Here is a 21,595-nt window from a genome sequence, read left to right as displayed (position 1 = left end):
TTGGAAACTTGGTTTGGGTGAAAATAATGATGATTTTAAAAATCCATCAAAAATTCTACGATAGTATTATAAGATTCTAATGTGAAGGAGAAGTTAGAAAACTCTTACTGGCTTTCTTCGTCGTTCTAGGCAAAATCTCTCTATGTTTGGGTGGGTGGGAATGGGTTGATTCTGAGTTGGTCATTTTTAATTTAAATCCACTTTATTAAAAAAAATAAAAAAATAAAAAAATAAATAAATCCACTTTATTTTCACCCCCCATTTTCAGATTTGTGTATTTATATTTAAATTGAAGTATAATTAACATCCACATTGTATTAGTGTCATCTGTACAAAATGATTCAACGTTTCTGTGCATTACTCAGTGCTCATCACAATAAGTGTACTCTTAATCCTCTTTACCTCTTTTATCCATTCCTCCACCGATCTTCCATCTGGCAACCACCAGTTTGTTCTTTATATATAAGAGCCTACTTTTTTGTTTATCTTTTTTTATTTGGTCCATTTGTTTTGTTTTTTAAATTCCACATAGGAGTGAAATCAAATTGTATTTGTCTTTCCTTGACTTATTTCACTTACCATAACTGTCTAACACCATCCATGTTGTTGCAAATGGCAAGATCTCATTCTTTTTTATAGCTAGTAATGTTCCATTTTTTAAATTTTTAAAAAATTTTTAAAAAAATTAAAAAAATTTTTTCTTTTTCTTTTTTATTTATTTTATTTTATTTTTTATTTTTTGTAATGTTCCATTGTAGTTATATACATCTTTATCCATTCATCATCTATCAATGGGCCCTTGGATTGCTTCCATATTTTGGCTACTGTAAATAATGCTGCAGTAAACATATGGGTGCACATATCATAGGGTCAGTTCTTTCAGGTTTATTTTCATTTTTAAAGACTTGAGGGTACTTGTAAAACAGAGAAGATAAAAGGTTCCAGTGTTTATATCATCTTCCCTTGATTGGTAACAATGATCTGGATCACAGGAGAAGAGTATCAGGCTACATATGTGAGTCCTGCACACAGCAAAGCAAGCCAGCAAAGAGCTATGATAGATTATTGTGCTGGCACAAGAGGGGGAAGGTACATTCCTTGCATTGCATAGCTACCACTGCAGCATTTTAGAAAAGAATAGTAGTAAATACGATTCTTATCAGGGTACATCATTACCATTGATCATTGAAAATTTCTATTGCAGAGAGAGCCTGGGAGTACAGCTAGGGTCCATTCTTTTATTGATGTGTACAGAATATCCTAGATAAGTGACAGGAGGATCATGTTTTTATTAACATAAAGAATACATGCTCCTAAGGTTAAGCCAAATATGTAATTATGAAGTAAATACTAGCTCATATTCCTTAACCCCCTTTGCACCAGGAAATGTTACTAAATTACTTTCTTCTGTTCAGGAAATTTACCAAGAAAGAAAAGTTGATTAGAGAAACATTTTTGAAATTTATGAGGAAAAACTCAAAGCAGAGTGGTTTACCACTGTTCAGAACATCTTTTCACTCATTTTTATTGCCTTGTATAGATATTACTTAGGATACCGAATTTCCACAAGAAGGAAAAAGGCAATGGCAAGAACGTGTTCTGTAAGAACAGAACTGCCTCTGTGGCTGTGACATGAGGATTTTGAAATGCCAAGAAGTAGCTGAACCACAGGCAAGCAGAGACAGGATTTGTTTCTATTACAAGGTCAGATTAAATCTACAGTGGCTAAAAGTCAGTTTATAAGCTTCCTTGAAGAATTTAGTCACCTTTATGCTTGCACATCTGAGTGCTCCAGCTGATTCTGCCGACCCTGGGGGATGCCCACATGAGCAATCTGAGTGAGCTGTGAGCAGATGGATTCTGAGGATCTGACTGGGCTCTATGCTGGGGACCAGGCAACAGACTTCTCAAGATGAGCTATAACAGGGTATTGTCAAGTAAATGTTGGTTACCTCTAGACATCATAATTTTGTATCAGAGAGGACAGTTACTACCATTTAATTTAAGGGGGATAGATAAAAGACCCATCATCATCTATGAAATTTTATGTGATTCAAAGCCTCAATTTCCTTGGCTATTCTGTGGTTTTTGTTTGTTTGTTCAGTCTTTTCTTCTCCACTTGTTCATCCAAATCCTTCTCTTTCTCCCTTCCTTTGCTGCCTTCTTCAAGTGAAAAATCAGAGCAATATTTTCCATGGAATGTCCACATACCTGGTATTCCTCAACACCAAGAGAAAAACACAAGAGCAAAATCTGAATGTAAATAGAACACAAATACAACGTACTCTTTTTAATCTTCACTGAGCTTAATTTTGCAGACTTCACCTAGGCCTCACTGACTAAAGGATGTTTGGTTTTGAGTTTAGAAATTGTTGCTCCTGGACCCTTCTTTTCCTTCCAGTTGTATTGCTTCAAGTTGTTTCTGAAATACTGAAATTCAGTTTTTACTACTACGGCCTGTCTTAAGATTATGAGGAAGAAAGAGTAAATGAGAATAGAAATTGAACACACTCTGACTTGTACTGAACCTGATTCTGCCACCGTCACCAAGACCCAAGTCCTGCTGCTCTGTTTTTCTCAAGACAAGCTTTATTCTTATTCCTTTCGTATATTTTGTAATAATAATGCTACATTTGTATGGGGCTTTATAATAGAATATTTCTACATGGATTATTTCATTTAGTCTCACAGAGAAACTGGAAGTGGGAGGATGGATAGCTCTGTTTTATTTATTTATTTATTTATTTATTTATCTATTTATTTATTTATTTACTTACTTATTTATGATAGAGAGAGAGAGAGGCAGAGGGAGAAGCAGGCTCCATGCCAGGAGCCTGAGGTGGGACTCGATCCCGGGACTCCAGGATCGCGCCCTGGGCCAAAGGCAGGCGTGAAACCGCTGAGCCACCCAGGGATCCCCGATAGCTCTGTTTTTAAAAGAGGAAATCAATGTTCATAAGAATCAAGATTCAGATCTGGACTTTCAGAATTCGGATCCACTCTTTTCACATCAGTGGGGCTCAGGGAGCCACAGAAATAGATTTCCTCCTCTTTCTCTCATGTCTCTTCCTTGTGGATAAACATTAGGATCTTGGTCTGTGTACTTATCTGCTGATTAAGAACTTATTATGAAAAAAAAAAAGAACTTATTATGATACAATTAGAGCATGAGCTATTGCCCCATATGCTATTAGGTAAGAAGGTACACTAGTTGATTAGTGATTAAACTAAATTAAGTTAATAGAAAAACTTGAAGAATAAGGTGATGATTGAAACTATAGTTACAGTTCAGTCAGGGGTACCCAGATAAACCCCAAATAACAGTGGGTTAAACAAGAAAGACGTTTACATTCTCTGCCATGTAAAATTCTGGAAGAATGGGCTGGTATAATGACTCTACTTTTGAAATGTTCCAGAGACTCAGGGCCCTTCTAGCTCAGAGCTCTGCCAGCCCATGGTGTGGTCCTGGGCGACAAGATGGAGAGAATCATAAAGATAAATCCATGAATAAAAAAGATGAAAATTCTCACCTTTATGAGGGGGACAGTAACAAATGATATAAATAGGTAACTGTATTATTAGGTAGTTATAAGGACTAAGGTTGAAATCAAACCAGAAAAGGATGCTGGAGATGGGAGTGTCAGAATTATAAGGGGGTGGTTAGGTGTGGTACATTGCAGATGTGACATTTGATAGGAAACTGGCAGCCAGTGAGGTGAGAAGAAGGATATCCAAGGGAATAATGTGCCAGAGTAAGTGCGGGTGGGGTAGAGTGGGTGTGTGTTCGGGACGATTGCAAGAGCAGAAGGCTAATCTTTGATATGTTTTAGGAAAAGCAAAGATGCTAGTAGGGCTAGAGCAGAGGAAGTGAAAGGAAGACAAGCAGAAGAGGAGGTGAGAGAAGTAAGGGAGAAACACATCACATACACGGTTGCCTTATGGCTTTTACTCTAAGATGAGAAGCCATTGGAGTTTTGGGGTGTGGAAGGGACCTAAGTAGTATTTAATAGGAGCCTTGGCTGCCATGCTGAAGAGTTCCTAGGAGTAAGGCAAAAGGAGAAGCAGGGTGGTCAAATAGGTTGCTATTTGCAATCATCCAGCAGAGAGTTGACAGAGGCTTGCACTTTGGTAACAATAATGGAAGTGAGAAGTGGTTAGAGTCTGGATACGTTTTGAAAAAGAGTGCATTCAATTGATACTGCCATGTAAGCAAATTACTGCAAACTTAGTGGCTTAAAGCAACACAAATTCCTTACCTGACAGTTGACGTTGGTCGGGAGTCTGGGCACAGCTTACCTGGATTCCCTACTTCAGCCTGTAATCAAGGCATCAGCTGGATGCCAGTCTTATCCAGAGGCTTGATTTAGGATGAATCTTCTTCCAAGCTCATTTGGGCTGTCGGCAGAATTCATTTTCTTTTGAACTGGAACTTATGGAGGCTTGCCTCTTCAAGTTCAGCAGGAGAGCTGGCAGCAGGCACCTCCCCCCCCCCCCCCCACATCCCAGCCAGTGCCACATCCTCTGCAGGTGGAGTCATCAGCCTCCCATCCCCACATGTCCTCCCTGTTGGCACTGCTCAGGACAGAGGGCAGAGCACAGAGGTTTCCCTACACTCTACCTCCCTTCGCAGAACACTCCCAGGCTTGGAATTTTTCTATAGGTTTGGAGTGGGGAGGGTTCCAGGGAGGGTACCCGGACAATAAAGAGATTAGATCCCCCTCCCCAAAAATTAACGCTCTCCAGAGCCCCAGTCTGCTAAGAGAGATTCTTACATTACATAGTGTAACCATGGGAACGACATCCCATCACCTGTTCCTTATTCTGTTGGTTGGGAGCCTCACAGGTTCTGCTGTCACTCAAGGGGAGGGAATTTCTGGGTGCCAGGAGGCTGGAATTATTGGAGGTCACTGTAAGGTGTGTCCACTGCAATGAACAAGCAGAATTTTGTTGCTGTTGTTTAGCTGTAGACCAAACACTGAGACAAAGGAGAGAACAGCTGAAAAGTTCGATGCCATTAACTGAAATTGGGGAGAGAGAGGGAGGGAAGACCAAGAGCACAAATTTGGCAACATAAAGAATGAGATGCCCATTAAATACCCCCAGGGAGATGTTGCAGAGACAGTGGCATATGGAATCCAGAGTTAAGGAAGGAGGTTTGAGATATAAATTTGGGACTCATTAGTATATAAATGGTATTTAAAGCAAAGGAATGAGATCACTAGGGAGTGAGGGTAGACGAAAAACAGGTCCAAGGACTGGGCCCTAGGTTCCCCACATTAAAAAGTCGGATCTAGGAAGAAGCAGTAAAGGAGAAGGAAAGTAATAGTGAGATAAGAGGGGTGCATGAGCATGTGCCACCCTTACAGCCTTTACAGGTTGACTTAGTTCTTTAAAAATCTCAGAAAGCAAAGTTTCTTCTCCTTATCTCTCTGTTTTGGGAAACACTTAGCCACCCTTTTCTCTCTGAATGTGCTGCCTTTTTTGAGTGGTCTTAGATGCCAAATGTGAATGGAAAAACCAGGTTTGACCTTGTTGTGTAGGTTCAACAACCAGGTTTGCTTTTCTGCCCAAATAAACCAACATAATTCAGCCAGAACGTGGATGACACTGTCAGTGGGAGTGTGGGAACTGTTTTAGTTTGAGATTGACACCAAAAAAAAAAAAAAAAAAGGCTGCTTGATATCGGGTGACACATGGCATGTACTACCTCAAAAGTAAGTGGTTTCAAACAATGACAAGAGAATGAGTCTTTCCTTGATGTATTAGATGTGAATACTGGAGGCATTTTTGTGTACGCCCTTTGGTCAAACATTTATTTGAGTACCCATTGATTATGCACAGAAATTTATTGAAATCATTAAAATGTAAAGACTTCCTATGGGCGTAATAAACCACCATTTGTCCACCCAACCATACCCTGCACTTAAGGATTTATTGCAATACAGTTTACTTTGCAGTCATTTCTGTTAGTATGGAACCCAGAGCAATAATCTTGAAATTCTAAGTGGTTAAAGTAGAAACAAAGACCCCATTTGTTCAAATTCAGTACATCATAATGTAATTAGCGTCATCGATAATGCAAATATGTACGTATACCTCGACTCATTAGCTGTGTCTACTGAAGCTATGTGACTTGATTCTTAGTCCCTTTGACATATAACTGAGAACTCCCAATGTTCACTTAGAAAAATATCTGTTCTCCAATGTCCATTCAAGTGTTTCACAGGTGTCTTAGTTGCTCAGCAAAGTCAGAGCTGTGCTCACGGAACAAATTATGAAGCTCGTTTCTTAGTTGGGCCATGATTTTGAATTAATCAGCTTTTGAAACAGTGTACACATAGTTCTGTCAGCTGTCTTATACAAATTAGGTTATAGTCCCCATTTCACAGATGAGGAAACAGAAGAAGAGCCCAACTCCCTATGAACACAGCCGTCCAAATGCTGCACTTGGGCACTTGGTCAGCGAGGCTGGTGGGCTCCTGTGGGACCACACAAGTGACATCCCAATGGGGGCATGTTGAGCCCGGAAACGGGAATCGCAAGCAGGCTAATGAAATGGCTTCATTGCCTTTCAGACAGGCCTGGAGGTCAAATTAGTTTATTTGTTTTTAATTTAGCTGAAATTATAGGCTGGTTGAAAGATTCTTTTGCCTGCAGGGATCTTTTGAATAGCCATACAAACCTTTTGGTCTCTCTCTCTCGCTCACTTTCCTCCTCTTCTCTCATTTGCAGGATTAGAAAAGCACTTGGGAGGCACATTCATCTTGCCGGCGTTGTCAGGAGTGATCAGCGAGTTTTATTAAAAGCCCTGGGGTTGCCTGAAAAGCCTCCTTGTCTGAGTTGGAAATGAAAGGGACATGTTAAGATCTTGGGGCACATTGTCAGGACCCCTTGCCCTGCCCCTTGGACTATGAGCTAACATCCCTGGAGGAAGCACAGAAACCCTCCTTTGTTGAAGGGATTTCACTGGTGGACAAACCGAGTTGGCCCCTGACAGCATGAGCTCTCCGAATTGGAGTGGGCACAGTGCCTTGCTGTTGTTGCTGCTGCTGCTTCTCCTAAACTGGGCCAGTCCCTCCTTCATCAGCCTTAACCGTGGGGTCAGGGTGATGAAGGGCAGCTCTGCCTTCCTGTTGGGAGATGACCTGAAGTTTGCCATCCCCAAAGAAAAAGATGCTTGCAAAGTGGAAGTTGTGATGAACGAGCCAATGACCCAAAGGGTCGGGAAACTCACTCCACAGGTAGGTCATACCTGAGATTTTTCTATTCAGTCATGTGTATGAATGTGAGTGAGTGAGTGAGTGAGTGAGTGAGTGATTGTGTGTGTGTGTGTGTGAGAGAGAGAGAGAGAGAGAGAGAGAGAGAGAAAGAAAAAAAACAGAACAGGGACAGCCTTCCAAGGGCTGGAGCGGGCTATCTCCTGTGTGATGTGATAAGGTCAGTCTTTATGGGATTATTCCTGCCCCAAATGATCTCATCCATTGCTGGTCAGAGTGCCTTTGAAGAAGATCTCAAGATTTCAAGATGTGTTTTAGACTGTTCTTGTGATCACAGAGTAGCAAAAGTAAAATGTGAAGACATTTTCATCTGTTTCCATCACTGGAACATTCCGTTGAGTGAGAGGAGAGATATGGAAAAAGGGGTGAAAATACTTCACCTTAAATACTCATTGTTCTTCAAAAATGTCTAGAAAATTTTAGTCAAAATCTTGGAGACCTTGTCGTTTGAGAGTATTCTATGCGCAGTCCTCTCATAGGATGAAGTTACCTTGTAAGTCATGGGTTAAAAAAAAAAAAGTCCGTATTATCACATATTGTCTTTGCTTGAAGTAGGAGTTTATCTTTATACAAAATAGGAAATTGGTTCTGGTTTTATGACTTGTCTCTGCTGTGGTTTAACTTCCTCCCAAAGCAGGCAATTCTGAGAATGTTTAGCATTGGTTGCTGCTGCTGCTGTTTCTGGAAAAATGCACCATTATTTGTGAACTGTGAAATGTTAATTTTCTTCTTCTCCATTTGGCTAAAGAAACTTATTCCAGGAAGTTACTCAACAGAAGTATCAGACAATGTAGAGACAAACTAAAGAGACTAAGATGCTAACTCACGTGGTTATCGCCAGCCGCCCCATTTACTGCATTCAGAGTCCAGTCCAGTTCTGAAACACATCGCAATTCTATGGTGGGCTCTCACTTAGGGAGTATTCCTGATGTGATAGCAACCAAATGTCTCTCTCCAGTTTCCCATGAGATTTTCTTTTGTCAGCTAGAGCTTCTGATGGGCACCTGTAAACTGTCTGAATATAATAATGGCCCCAGCTCCTAAGGGGCCATATTCCCAAGTGCTTGGGAATTGCAACATCTTCACACTTCCCTCCCAACACGATTTGCACTGCAAAAGTGTGGGTGTGTTTTAAGATTTTGTTTATTTATTTGAGAGACAGAGAGAGCATGAGCAGGGGGAGGGGCAAGCGGACTCCCTGCTGAGCTTGGAGCCCAACACTGGGCTCTATCCCAGCACCTTGAGATCATGACCTGAGTCCAAGTCAGATACTTAGTGACTGAGCCACATCAGTGACAGTGTGTTTGATTGAACTTACCCAGTCAGGGAAAGAGGAGAGACCTGGGATAGCTCATACCTGGAACCCAGATGCGCTAAATGCAATGAGTAGATGACATGAAAAAGATTAGCTGCAGAAAATGAAGTCCTAACTAGGTGTGCATTTGTTAAAAGCAAATCCTTGGCATTTGGGGAAGCAATAGAGAACCCTAATCCTAAACAGTGGGGTCATGGCTCCACTGATATGTGTGGGTGCCTTATAAAGTTGTGAACTCATCATTTGGTACCCCTTCCAATCAATATTATTTTTAAAAATTGTCTAACATTTATTTAGAAGTGAGATTATTTTGTGGGGGAAGAGAAAAAAAATTCTCCCTCATGTACACTGGGGCAACCTATGGTCCAGGTGTATTATCTCTGGCTCTAAGCAAGCAAAACAAAAGCCCCATTCCTCAGCAGATTCTCCCTCCTTAGAAAGTAATTTGGGGAGAATAAACTTTTCCTTAAGTCATCCTTGAGTAGTAACCTCTCCCCATCCCAAATAGCCTATGACTTATAAGCATATATATAGTAGTTTCTCTACAAGAAACAAAGTTGTCTCCATTGTATATTTTTGGTGATGTTTTAATGGTCTTCACCATCTGGCTGGCTCTGAGATGCTAGAGAGCAAATGGGGATCCAAGTGACTACAACGAGGTAAAACACTTATTTGGGGATCAAGGGTTGTAAGAGATCTCCAAGTCATCTCCATTCCAAACTTCCTTTGATTTTAAAGCAAAAATCCGGTTACTAGAAGAATATGGGGGCGGGGGGGAGGCACCTGGGTGGCTCAGTCAGTTAAGCTTCTGCCTTTGGTTCAGGTCATGATCCCAGGGTCTTGGGATTGAGTCCTGCATCAGGCTCCCTGCTCAGCCAGTAGCCTGCTTTTCCTTCTGCTTGCCACTCCCCCTGCCTGTGCTCACTCTTTCTCTGACACATAAACAAATAAATAAAATATTTTTTTTAAAAGAAAGAATATGAACAAAAAAATCAATAAAAGAAAGAATATGGAGCAGAAACAACATGATTTAGGGAGGTCTCTACCAGTAGGCCAGGGATGGGGCTTCAAAGTCTCAACTGGTCCTTTCGCGTGCTGTGGCTTAGTGCAAGAAGATGTTCAGTGAGCACATTTCCGGAGGTTGATGTGGCATCACAAGTGGATTTATATGGTCTAAAGTAAATATGGGACTTGTATTTTCTAAAATTTATTGTGTGAAAAAAGGAGGCAGTTGAACTGTGGAGTTTCATTATCTTTCTGTCAGATATTTGTACCGTAAGAAAATCTATGCATCCAGAAAACTTTGTTTCTCAAACTTCCAGATGATCTTCCTAGTTTATTATGATAATTTCAACAGAAGCCAGATTCCTAAGTAAAGTCTGGTTTTGGGGGGAATGTGTGCTTATTTTTAAGTCAACCCTCCCCCAAGGATGTATTTCTTATGGCATTTTTGAAATTAAGCATAGCCAAATGCACACATACACACAAAGTGTAAACATTATTCTTTAATAGCACTTACCAGTAAGTTGAAAGCAAGGCTTATGTGAACCCATTTCTAGCGAGATGACTGTATTAACAGCACCCTGCTGTGTAATGAACAGTTTTATTTGATTTGCACAGAAAATGTTTTGTTTAACATCTGTTCAATTAGTGTTTTCATTTCATTACTGAAGTTTGTCTTAGAACCAACAGGTTCATTTTCCTATTGGATATTTGGAAAGGGATTTCAATTGGCGCACACCAGTACCTTCTGTTTAGATAACCCTCTTGATATAGTCAATTAGATAAGGTCGGTGGCAATATGTTTTCCTCATGTTTTAGGACAAGACTTCCTCACACACAGCACTTCTCACACCTGTTTCAAAGCAAGAAATTTCCTGGGTGGAAAAGCACCTCAGTTTAGAGCTGAGCTTGCTTTTTTGAATCGGAAATACAGCCGTAAGAAAACATCTCTAACTTGAACCCCGTTTACTGTCATTAAAGTGAGTAATGAGTTAGGAATGTGTGACAATTTAATTATAAATTGTAATTGAAAAGCAGTTGAAGTGGAAAAAAACCAAGGCTAGACAGTAATTAGAAAAGGATTTAGCTCTCCTTTGTTTTAGTTAGTAAATTTATGGACAATTATGGTTGTCGCCTTTTATAAAAGGAAAACATATTACGAAACATAAAACAGATGTTTCTTTTAACAAAGCAGATTGTCTCTTTATCACCATGACTATTTGTCAATGATATGGGGAAGGTCTTTCCTTTATCTCCTTCCTTGTTGTCAATTAAAAAGAGGAACCGACGATGTCTGTGGGAAAAGAAGATCATTTGTATTAGTAATAAAGTCTTCTCAGAGAGGACAAAGTTGCCTGTAAATGATTGAGCCTGTGACAAAGTATATGCTAAACACCATGAGCTCAACAGTGACAGTGTGCAAATACCTCAAGGCTATTTCTTAACACTGTTCCAAGTCAGGTTGTGTAGAATGAAGGTCATGCTGTGGTTGGGAGAGAAAATTCTTCTTTCAAGAATTAGGGTTCCCAAAATACGACACTTAGCAATTTCCTTAATTGTTCTGAGTGAGGTGACTCAGTTAATTATAATTTTGTTTGAATAGAAGAAATTACCATTAGCATGCTATTTGTCTCATCAACCATTCCTCCTATGACTAACCAGTAGCGCAGTCTTTTGCAAGTGTATGAGAAGCAACTGCCAAGTCATGTTTGGCTCTGATCAGCCACAATAGTGTCCATAGTCAGTAGCTTCATTCTTGAATGTAAAAATGCTATTTGGAAAAGAAAGAAATAAAAGGAGAAGAAAAAGATATATAATATATAGTGTGTTTGTGTGAGGGGTAATGCACACCTTTTCATGCATACACACAAGTAGACCTCTCTAACTCAATTACTATGAACGATGAAGGGTGTGGGTGTATGATACTTTGATAAATTGAATGATATTTTAAATGTACTATTGACTGTAAACAAATAATCATTTCAAGAGATAATTGCTCCTTAATATATCTGCTTGATCTGCTTGGATTTTCATAGTTTAGGTATTCTCAAAATAAGACACAACTATGTAAGCAGGATGGTGAGTGGGCACGGGGGTTGGGTGGAGGTGGTGGTGGGTACAATATACACATGCGCATGTACACACACACGTAGATGCCCCCAACTAACAGACCATAATTACCCCAGGCGGTACTCTACTGCCAGAAAAATCAAATCTTGTACCATTATTTTTCACAAATATTTATTCATTTCTTCACATGAACTAGGTCTTTGACTGCCATTTCCTTCCCAATGAAGTAAAGTATATTCACAATGGTTGCCCGATTCTTGATGAAGATACAGTGAAGCTTAGACTTTACAGGTAAGCAGCACACATAACCATTCTATGTTACTTCTTAGGGCTTTTCCTCTTGATAGGCATTATCATGAGACTAGTTACTAGATTCCAAACAAGAAAATAATCAGTAGAAATTGGGGACCTAAGTAGATGAGGCAAGAACTGAGGTCCACTTTCAACTATATTTGTATCATCTTCCTGGGGGCTTTTCTGTGACAAATTTCAGTCCTGTTCCCCTTTACAGTTGTTGTGCAGATCCACCCTCCTACTTATGATGAAAAATGAAAATTACAAAATACAAATTCTTAGTGAGAACTAGGAAAATATATTCCAAAATTGAATGATATTCTTCATTTTGATTATCAGCTGCTTGGTTAATAAGAAGTAGAGTATCTTCTAAGTGTAAACATATTAAATGATAAAATTGTTTAAAAAGTCAATTACAGAGTTAAGTACAGAGTGATCGTGTAAGCTAGCAGTTCTACTCTTAAATATATACATAAGGGAAATAAAAACATTTATTTCCACAAAAACTTACAGACAGATATTCATGCAGCATTATTCATAATAGCTAAAACGTTGAAACAACCCAACCAGTGAATGTATAAACAAAAGATGGTGTATCCATACAATGGAATGTTATTCAGCCATAAAACAGAATGAAGTACTGATAGATGCTACTACAGCATGGATGAACCTTGAAACCATCATGCTAAATAAAAGATGCCAGACACAAAAGGTCACATACCTTTTCTGGAAAAGGCAAACCCGTAATATGCAGAAAGCAGATTAGCAGTTGCCAGGGCTAGGGGAAGGGCAAATGGGGAGTGATTGCTAGTGGATATGGATTTCTTGTTGAGTTGATAAAATTTTCTGGGATTGGTGGTTGTGATGGTTGCATAACCTTGTGAATATACTAAAAACCACTGAGTCATGTACTTTAAAAAGGTGAATTTTATAGTATGTGAATTATATCTCAATAAAAATTAGTTTAAAAATTAAGCTCATGGTTATGGTATTGCTCACTTCGTAGAGGTAACTGACAATGCTGTAGGTGGAGTAGGCTTTTAGATAGATTTTTACTTGGTTTTATTGCTGTTATGACTATATGGCTAAAATATCTTAGTGTGAATTTCCCTTGGGTACTATACTATATTGCAAAGAGTTTTGTGGAAGACACTGGGACAGTGACTCATTCTATAGAGAGTTATGATCACCTACTATCACCGAGCATAGGAAGCACAAAGGCAAGGATGCATAGGTTTTTGGTGCTCATAATCTGATGCAGAATATGGGCAGATAATTAATAACACAAAAAGTGCTGAAAGGTGTGAACAAAGCACTGTGCTCAAAACATGAAATAGTGTCCAAGGATTCCTTATCACCAGCATATTGGCTGTTTGGTCTTTCTAAGACTTTAGAGTTAAAAAACGAACTTTGGACAGCTTGCCTGGAAGGGCTGAAAAAGCTGGTGGATTGTGGATCCTCCTACTTCTTTCTTGAGTTTTGAAGGCACAGCCAGGGTAGAGTAGCAGGCGAGAAAGGCTGACGCAGAGGAGCTGTGGTTCCTCTTGGTCTCGAGGACATTTGATATAGAATACTCAGAGAAGTCGGAGGCAGAAAATCAGAAAACATGCTTTCCCCGCCTTGCCTCCTCTTCAGCCCTTTTGGTGAGCAGTTCCCCCTCTGTAACATGGAATTACCAGTGTCTCTCATAGGTTTCTGAAGAACAGAAAGATGTTGATGCTTCAGAAACGCCTCACCCTTTCACTCCTGAATCAAAACTCAATCCATAAATTACACAGGCTTGGTACTCTTAAATTATACATGTGCTAGAAGTGAGATTCTGAGCTCCCGGCTGTCATTACATATCAGCATGGCTGATGGGTTTGCAAGAAGGTGTTGAAAGAAAGCTCATTGGCCAGGGAGATGGCAGAAAAAAGAATTGACCCCAAGATGAGGAGAGGAAAGGAAAAGAACAGAGATTGGGGGTACGGTATATAGCAGAATCCAAACTCTCCCCCTTACGCACATTTTGTAAAGGTCAATCCTTGGATACCGGAAGTACCTGAGCGCTAGTAAATATGGCCTTTGCTGTGTTCTCTCCACAGATTTACTGAGACAGATACCTTCACGGAAACCTTTATCCTGCGGGTCTATCTCCTGGAACCAGACTGTAACATCATCCGTAAGAGTAACAATGTACTGGAGGTGTCAGAATTCTACGGCCTGTCTGGAGCCATTGATAAGAACCTGCTCAGATTTGATTACGAGAGGACGGCTGGCCTGGAGTGTACGGTCAGGCTGGATCCCGTGGGGAGCCGGCTGCCAGCCCACGGTCAAGTGGTCCTGCTGGAGCCTCGGCCAGAGAAACCTCGGGGAGATCAGCCACACAGTTTTTTCCCCAAGTCTCGTATGTATGTTTTAATACATATCTGAATGTTGCTAGGCCTGACAAAAACTTCTGTAAATAGTCAGTTTCCACTGCGACAAAAAATTTTTGCTTGATATAAGGATTTGTCGCTGGTTGAAAACTGTAGGCTCGTGGCTAAGAGTACAGACTTTGGAATCAGTAAGACTTGCGTTTCAAACCTCCTCTGCTCTTTATTTCCTGGGGTGATTTTAGTTAAGTTACTTAACCTGGCTAAGCCTCCATGAAATGGGCTAGGATAGCTCTCCACAGGGTTGAGGCAAGATGGAGTAAATGAGATCCCATGCACAAAGTGTGCTTCACATGGTGTTGGGCTCTTGGCAGGTGCTCAGTGACCGTCAGCTGTTGTTATTCATAGTAACAATGACAACGGTCGTAAGAGTAATTGGTGCATTTATTAAGTATGATTTGATTACAAATAAGTTTGAGGTAGAGCAGGTGGGCAGTTAGCTATGGTTTAAATCAGGAGAAGTTAATAGATAACGTTCCTTCTGCTATTCATTTAATCAGTATATTTTGGGCACCTCCTCTGTGCTTAATAATGCTCTAGGCACTATATGAAGACAATCACAGTCATAGGAATACTTGCATTTGGGCAATAATTTACAGCTAAGGACGTGATTATGCATGAGTCTTCTCATTTAGTGTTCACAACTGTCTGGTTAAGAAATAGAATACTGATTTTGTACATCAAGGAAATGTACAAAAGCCCACTCGAAAAATACGTGGCCTGTGGGTGTCACCCCACAACAGTGAAATGAAGCTGGGCAGAGATACACTATTGCAGAGATGATTGTGGTCTTTAGTGGGAGAGAGCAGGTTGGTTCAGGTGGTCAAAGCATACTTAAAAGAGGGTTTAGTAAATAGACTAAGGGGACCTGGAAAGGTATCAGGACTCAGGGGTGTGATGAGCACAGTGGGAAGAGAATTTGAGTGAGTAGAACAGCATTGGAGTGAGATCATGACAGACCCCTGGATGTGGATGCTGTGTTGGAAGGCTGGCAGTGGAGTATGGAAGGCCAGTCATGATCCATTGGCCTATGTGTCAGGAATATTCAGTCATCAGAACACATATTTTATTACTTTTCTCTCAGTGTAACTTTTGGTGGGCAGGGAGCTCAGGAGACAACTGGTCAAACATTCTTCTCAGGAAAAGAAATTCAGGGGTTGTAGAGTAATGCCAACCCCCTCCTTGAATGATTAGAGGGTATGTGTGGGTATTCTTGAGGCAGTGAGAGGGAGTCAGTATCCATGGGAGGGAGGATTGGTTTTTTAATTTTACAATCATGCTCTAGTGACTGTCTCAACTCAGTTGCTGAACATTCTAGAACTGGGAACAGAGCTGAGGTGTCCAGGTGGAAGCTGTGCCCTGGGACTGAAGAAAATGGGAAGTGTCAATGTGAGCTGTGAGGAGTTCCTGTTGATGGGGCTTCATTATCAACACACAGATCCCCCTTCTCCCAACATCGACTACATCTCCATCCAGGTGGACCTCACAGATGGCAGGAGCAAAATCGTATACAAGGTAGAACTGGGGGTTATGTGTCTGTGTCCTAGGATGACCTGCTGCAAGAGAGCCACTTCCATGGTGGTGCTCATGTTGGCTGCCATGCCACGGACAGTTTCTCCCCTATTATGGGTGGGACTCCCCTTAATAGAATAGAACTTCAGGCTTGTTGATTTTGCCAGCAAGTGCTTAACCCCAGAGCTATGTGCAGAATATCAGTGTATGATTTCTTGTCGCTGGCTCTCTTCTAGCTTTGCCAACACTAAGGCAATGGAGGAAGGGCTGGGGCCAACCATGCTATCCTTCTTTCTCCTCTCCTTCAGTCTTCTTTAGCTTGTCATATGGTCTTTTGTAGCACCCTCTCTTTGAGGCTTCATTCGCTCCTTCTTTGTTTGAACCTCTTTTCACCGTTAGAAGAAATCATGGGGCCCACACGTCAACCAGCAAGGCCACAGGAAACAGGGAGCAAGGAGAGGCTCAGTTTCATTATTATGGGCATAGCAGATTATATCCTTTTCCCTCTTCCAGGCTCTGAGATGGAAGACCAGGTCATCAAGGAGACAGGTCCCCTACAGCCTTCTCTATCTTTCAGTTTCAGTTAAATTGTCCTCCTGCCCTTTCCTCTTGTTAATCTCTTCACACTGAAATGAAGGTAGAAGATGAAATCAGTTTATATGAAATATTTAACATGCTACTCAACTGATTTATACACTGTATAATTTGTTTATTTGGGTGAGTGGGGCAACTATGTACCAGCTGAAACAGCTTGGATTTTGTGCTGGTATAAAATGATCCAAGATTACATTCATGAGGGCAGCCTGGGTGGCTCAGTGGTTTAGTGCCTGCCTTCGGCCCGGGGCATGATCCTGGAGTCCTGGGATCTAGTCCCACATTGGGCTCCCTGTGTGGAGCCTGCTTCTCTCTCTGCCTGTGTCTCTGCGTCTCTCTCCGTGTGTCTCTCATGAGTAAATAAATAAAATCTTAAAAAAAAAAAAAGATTACATTCATGAAAGACCTCCATCTTTCAAAATTTGGCTTCTCACAGGATTTCTCCCAAGAAACTCAGATTAGGGAACACTGTCACTCCCACAGAATTGATAAGATAAAACATGATAAGAAAATGACAAGACAGGATCAGAGAATTTTAGAGTTGAGATGAAAAAAAAAACCAACTTTGAGATGGTCTGGTCAAATTGATTAGGCAAATCACTTGATGAATTTTAAAGGATAGATTTCTGAGCCTAACATCGACAGCTAAGAGCATGAACACTGGGCCCAGTTTGCCTGGGCTCAAATGTCTGATTAACTAGCTTTTGACCATGAATTTTATGCCTCATTTAAAAAATCTTAAGATGGAGATAATAGAATCTACTTCTTAGGGTAATGAGAGAAATAAATGAGATAATACTTATAAAGCACTTGTCATGAAGCCTGGTACATAGTTAGTACTGTGCATATTTTGCTAGCTAAAAAAGTGACCTAGGAAAAAATGGATCATCAGCTATGTTTGGGAATAACTGGCCTAGCCCAAACGTCTTGTTGTGTGGTGGTGGTCAGAGAAAGTGCATACTGTGCCTGTACATACACGGCCGTTTTATGACTGAGTCAAGACTAAATTCTAGGTCTAACTATTAGTAGATGTCTTCTCATCTTTTTGACACAAAAATATTTTTTAATTTAATTTATTTTATTTTGAGAGAGAGGGAGAGAGTGGGGGAGTGTGGGACCACAGAGAACAAAAGCGACAATCTCAAGCAGGCTCCATGCTCAGTGCAGAGTCTGCCTGATGCAGGGCTCAATCTCAGGACCTGAGATCACAACTCAAGCCAAAATCGAGTCAGATGCTTAACTGACTGAGCCACCCAGAAGCCCCAAAACTTCACTTTTATTGCTATCTTACCTCCATTAAAAAATTAGGCTCATTTTTCTTCCTGAACAGATTTTTCTTTTTTACCTCTCTATACTGAGTTAGGGTTTTATTTGTTTCTATTTTTAGATCAGTTTGCCATTTTACCCCTTAAAATGACCTTCTTGTTTTATTAATTAACCCACTCCATAGTCAATTTGGCATGCCATAAAACACATTCTTTTATGGATATCAAAGTAATATGTTCACTGTGGAGAATACTTTTTTAAAAAGTCAGAAAGCAAAATAGGTTCTATTTCTTCCACTTTATGCACACACACATACACACACTCATGGTAAGGAGTCGTTTGCACCAGTGTTGGATCTGCTTTATGGATCTGAACTTATACTATATTTGAAGTTTTAAAATATTGTCATTTTATTATTTTTTTGCTTGTACAGTCCAGCCTCATCAAGTGACTAAATGACTATTTCATCCATGATTTCTTCTAGATTCTTAAGGTTTTCTTGTTTACATTAGCCTTTTAAATCAATCTGAAATGAATTTTAGCATACTGTGAAACACGGAACAGGTTTTTTTTTCTCAAATAGCCAAAATTTTCAGCACTATTTGTTGAATAAGGATTTCTGTTTCTCATTGATTTTTGTTGCTTCTATTGTATAGAAAGGTGTTAACGTATACGATTTCAAGTCTAGCTCTTTTGTTCCTTAGATTTACCACCTTATTCCTGTGCCAGTATCAGTTATCCTAAATCTAAAAGGTCAATAATACACTTTAATATTTTACAGGCAAGTTCTTCCTTATTACTTATCTTCAACGTTTTCTTATCCATTCTCACCTAATCTTAGTTCTCAATAAAGAATTAATCCATTTATATTCATTAAAGAAAAGGCCTTAAGTATTTTTTTATCAGAATTGGGTCATAACTATAAAGTATTTTGGAAATAATTGGAATATTAGAGCATTTACCATATTGAGCCTTCTCATCCAGAAATGAGGGGCCTCACTTCATCTAAGCAAACATTCTTTGATATGTTTCTGTAAAATTTGCAGTTTTCTTCATGTAAGTTGAGCATACCTAATAAGTCCAGTCCTAGGCAGTTTGCTTTTGGGAAATTACTGTGAATAAACACTTTCCACCTTCATTTTATCTTCTCATTGGTTACTGATGATAAATGGGAAAACTATTTTTTGGTATAATTTTCTTTTATCTGGCTTCTTTCTTGAATTCAATTATTCTAAGAATTTTTAAGTTCTTTGAGCCTTTGAAGACCTAATTATATCTCTCAGTAATGATGATAATTTTGTCCTTTCTTTTTCAGGAATTAGTCCTCTTATTTTTGCTCTATTCCCCACTAGTTTGGCCAGTATAATATTAAGTATAATGCTTCTTATAATAATCTTTGTCATATATTTTATCATTTAACTACCCACATTGTTCTTTTTTAATGTTTTTTTGCCTTGATTCATCTTTCTTTGAAAGTACTATGGTCACATCTGCTTTTTTCTTTACATGATAACTTTTGATCAACCTTTTACTTTTAATCTTTGTATGTAATTTTATTTTAAATGTCTCTCCTATAAGACACATGTAATTAGAGGTATAATTTCAGAATATTTGTCTTGAACATGGGAATATAAGCTATAGTTTTACAATGGATATGTATTTTTTTTCTATCATCTTTTTATTTTTTAAACATTTTATTTATTTGAGAGAGAGAGAGAGGAATGAGAGCGTGAGCACAAGTTGGGGGAGGGACAGAGGGAGAAACAGACTCCTCACTGAGCAGGGAGCCCAACGCGGAGCTCAGTCCCAGGACCCTGGGATCATGACCTGAACTGAAGGCAGATGCTTAACCAATGGAGCCACCGAGGTGCCCCTATTATCTTGTTTTATGCTTTCTGGCTAATAAAAAAAATCATCTTACAATAGAGATTATATTTTCTATGCCTTTTCCTTCACTCATCTGAGAGTCTTTTATCCCATTTTATGTTTTACTGGGATTTATTTCCAAAACTTAAAGCATTGTTTAACTTGTTTTTTTAACACTTAAGATAAAAAATGAAACTGAGGTCCCTTAGGTCCTTCCTATATATGATGAAGAGTGATCCTATTTATCCTTTCTCCTGGTGATTGCCCACCTTCCAGGCTTTGTTTATACAATCTGCAATTTTAGCTCTGGCATTTGGTTGTTATCCCTGTTATTTCTTTTTTAAAATATTTATTTATTTATTCATGAGAGACGCAGAGAGAGGCAGAGACACATGCAGAGGGAGAGGCAGGCTCCCTGCGGGGAGCCCGATGTGGGACTCAATCCCAGGACCCTGGATCAGATGTTCAACCATTGAGCCATCCAGGTGTCCCATACCTGTTATTTTTTAAATCATCTATCTTTTATTTCAAATAAGCTCTTTTGACACTTCTCTCCATTTTGTTAAGATGTTTAAAATAACATCTTTCTTTAGGCTTAACTCTAGGCTTAAATGGTCTTGCTGTTCAGCACCAGTCCTTACATACAGTGATTTTCCCATTCATGAATTTTCAAAATTATTACTCTTTAAATAATTTCTTTTTAAGTAGGCTCCACATCCAGCATGGAGCCCAATCTAGGGCTTGAACTCATGACCCTGAGATCAAGACCTGAGCTGAGACCAAGAGCTGAACTGAGATCAAGAGTCTGATGCTTAAGTGAGCCACCTAGGCACCCCTTTAAATGTTTTTTTTTAAATGGCATGTAAAGAATAGATACTTTAAACACTGAGATGTCTCAGCATATCATTAATTTGTCTTCATTAAGCATGCAGTGGGAGAGGAGAGGAGTTGATTTCCTTTTCTCTTTGTTCCTCTTCTCTCTTCTGAGTTTTGCTGGCTAGTTTCAGAACTTATGGTCTTGGGATGGGTGCTTTGTGGGGAGCATTGGGGAGAGAGGGTTTTGATCAGAAACTGATAGAATATGACGTCATGCTGTATAATTCTGGCAAGTGTTTCCAGCTGATTCTTTGTCTCCAGAACAAATTTTGATTTCTCTGGGGATTCCCCCATCCTGGAGGTCTCTTTCCGGTGGATCTCATTTCCTGAGAAATGATCTCATTGCATTTCTTGCCTGAATATTCACTTGCAATTCCTCCCACAGCTCTAGGATGATTTCCACCTTCAGCGGCCTGCTGCTGGGATTCTTTGGCTTCTCATGGATGTACCCAAAAGGTCAGAGTCCAGGATGACTCCAGACCAATCCTCTGTCCCACTTGCCCATATCTGGGAACTCTCATATATTTTCTTCTGCCACAAACAAGGACTATAGGGAGATCCCAGAAGAAGCACCATTATTCTTCTGTGTCTGGCTACTTGGCTTACTCCTGTAAGAGCCCAGCATCAGTCCCTTGTGTTCTTATCTGTGAAAGATACATTGTAAGGCTGGCCTTAAGGAAACTTCTCTCCTGACAAGTGAGACAGAGGTAGCATTGCCCACCTTTCCCCTCCATGGGGTATGTGAGGTTGGGGATGGAGGGAGTAACTCAGCATAGCAAAGCGGTCTTCTTTACAAATAGATTTTTCTCTTACCCTTCTCAACCCTTTTCTGTTCTTCTAGTGGGTGAGAGGGTTCTAGACCAGTTCCAGACAGTTTGCGTTTATAAATTCTTCCTAGAGTATTGGTATCACATTCACTTTGATATCTGATATTTCTTTCATTGGAACTTAAGTTGAGACTGAGCCAAAAAAAATTCCATTTTCAACATTTTGTTATATATAGATTACAACTTCTAGTCCAATGTCCAGTGTTCAGGATATTGGATGTGACTCTTATCATTTAGTGTTGTTCTTAACAGTCCCATGATAACCAGCATCTTCTGCTCTGA

The 21,595-nt window shown here is 39.8% G+C and overlaps 1 protein-coding gene across 10 annotated transcripts in view; it reads left to right on the top strand.

Moving 5' to 3' along the window:
- The window catches only part of FREM1 (FRAS1 related extracellular matrix 1), a 165,157-nt gene that overhangs the window by 22,471 nt on the left and 121,091 nt on the right, over positions 1–21,595 (top strand). For all 10 annotated transcript variants that reach the window (XR_003130303.3, XR_004803580.2, XM_025433445.3 and 7 more), the window contains exons 2-5: positions 6,733–7,241; positions 11,861–11,955; positions 14,043–14,344; positions 15,691–15,887. Coding sequence is in view for 8 of the 10 variants with exons in the window: in XM_025433445.3 (XP_025289230.3) it covers positions 6,999–7,241; positions 11,861–11,955; positions 14,043–14,344; positions 15,691–15,887 (837 nt within the window). In the remaining 2 variants the exon portion in view is untranslated. The remainder of the gene's footprint in view (positions 1–6,732; positions 7,242–11,860; positions 11,956–14,042; positions 14,345–15,690; positions 15,888–21,595) is intronic.

The sequence above is a fragment of the Canis lupus genome, chromosome 11, assembly GCF_003254725.2.
Source record: "Canis lupus dingo isolate Sandy chromosome 11, ASM325472v2, whole genome shotgun sequence".
In the NCBI taxonomy this organism is placed as follows: domain Eukaryota; kingdom Metazoa; phylum Chordata; class Mammalia; order Carnivora; family Canidae; genus Canis; species Canis lupus.
Note: the sequence above shows the minus strand (reverse complement) of the source record. Positions and strands in the feature narration are given on the sequence as shown.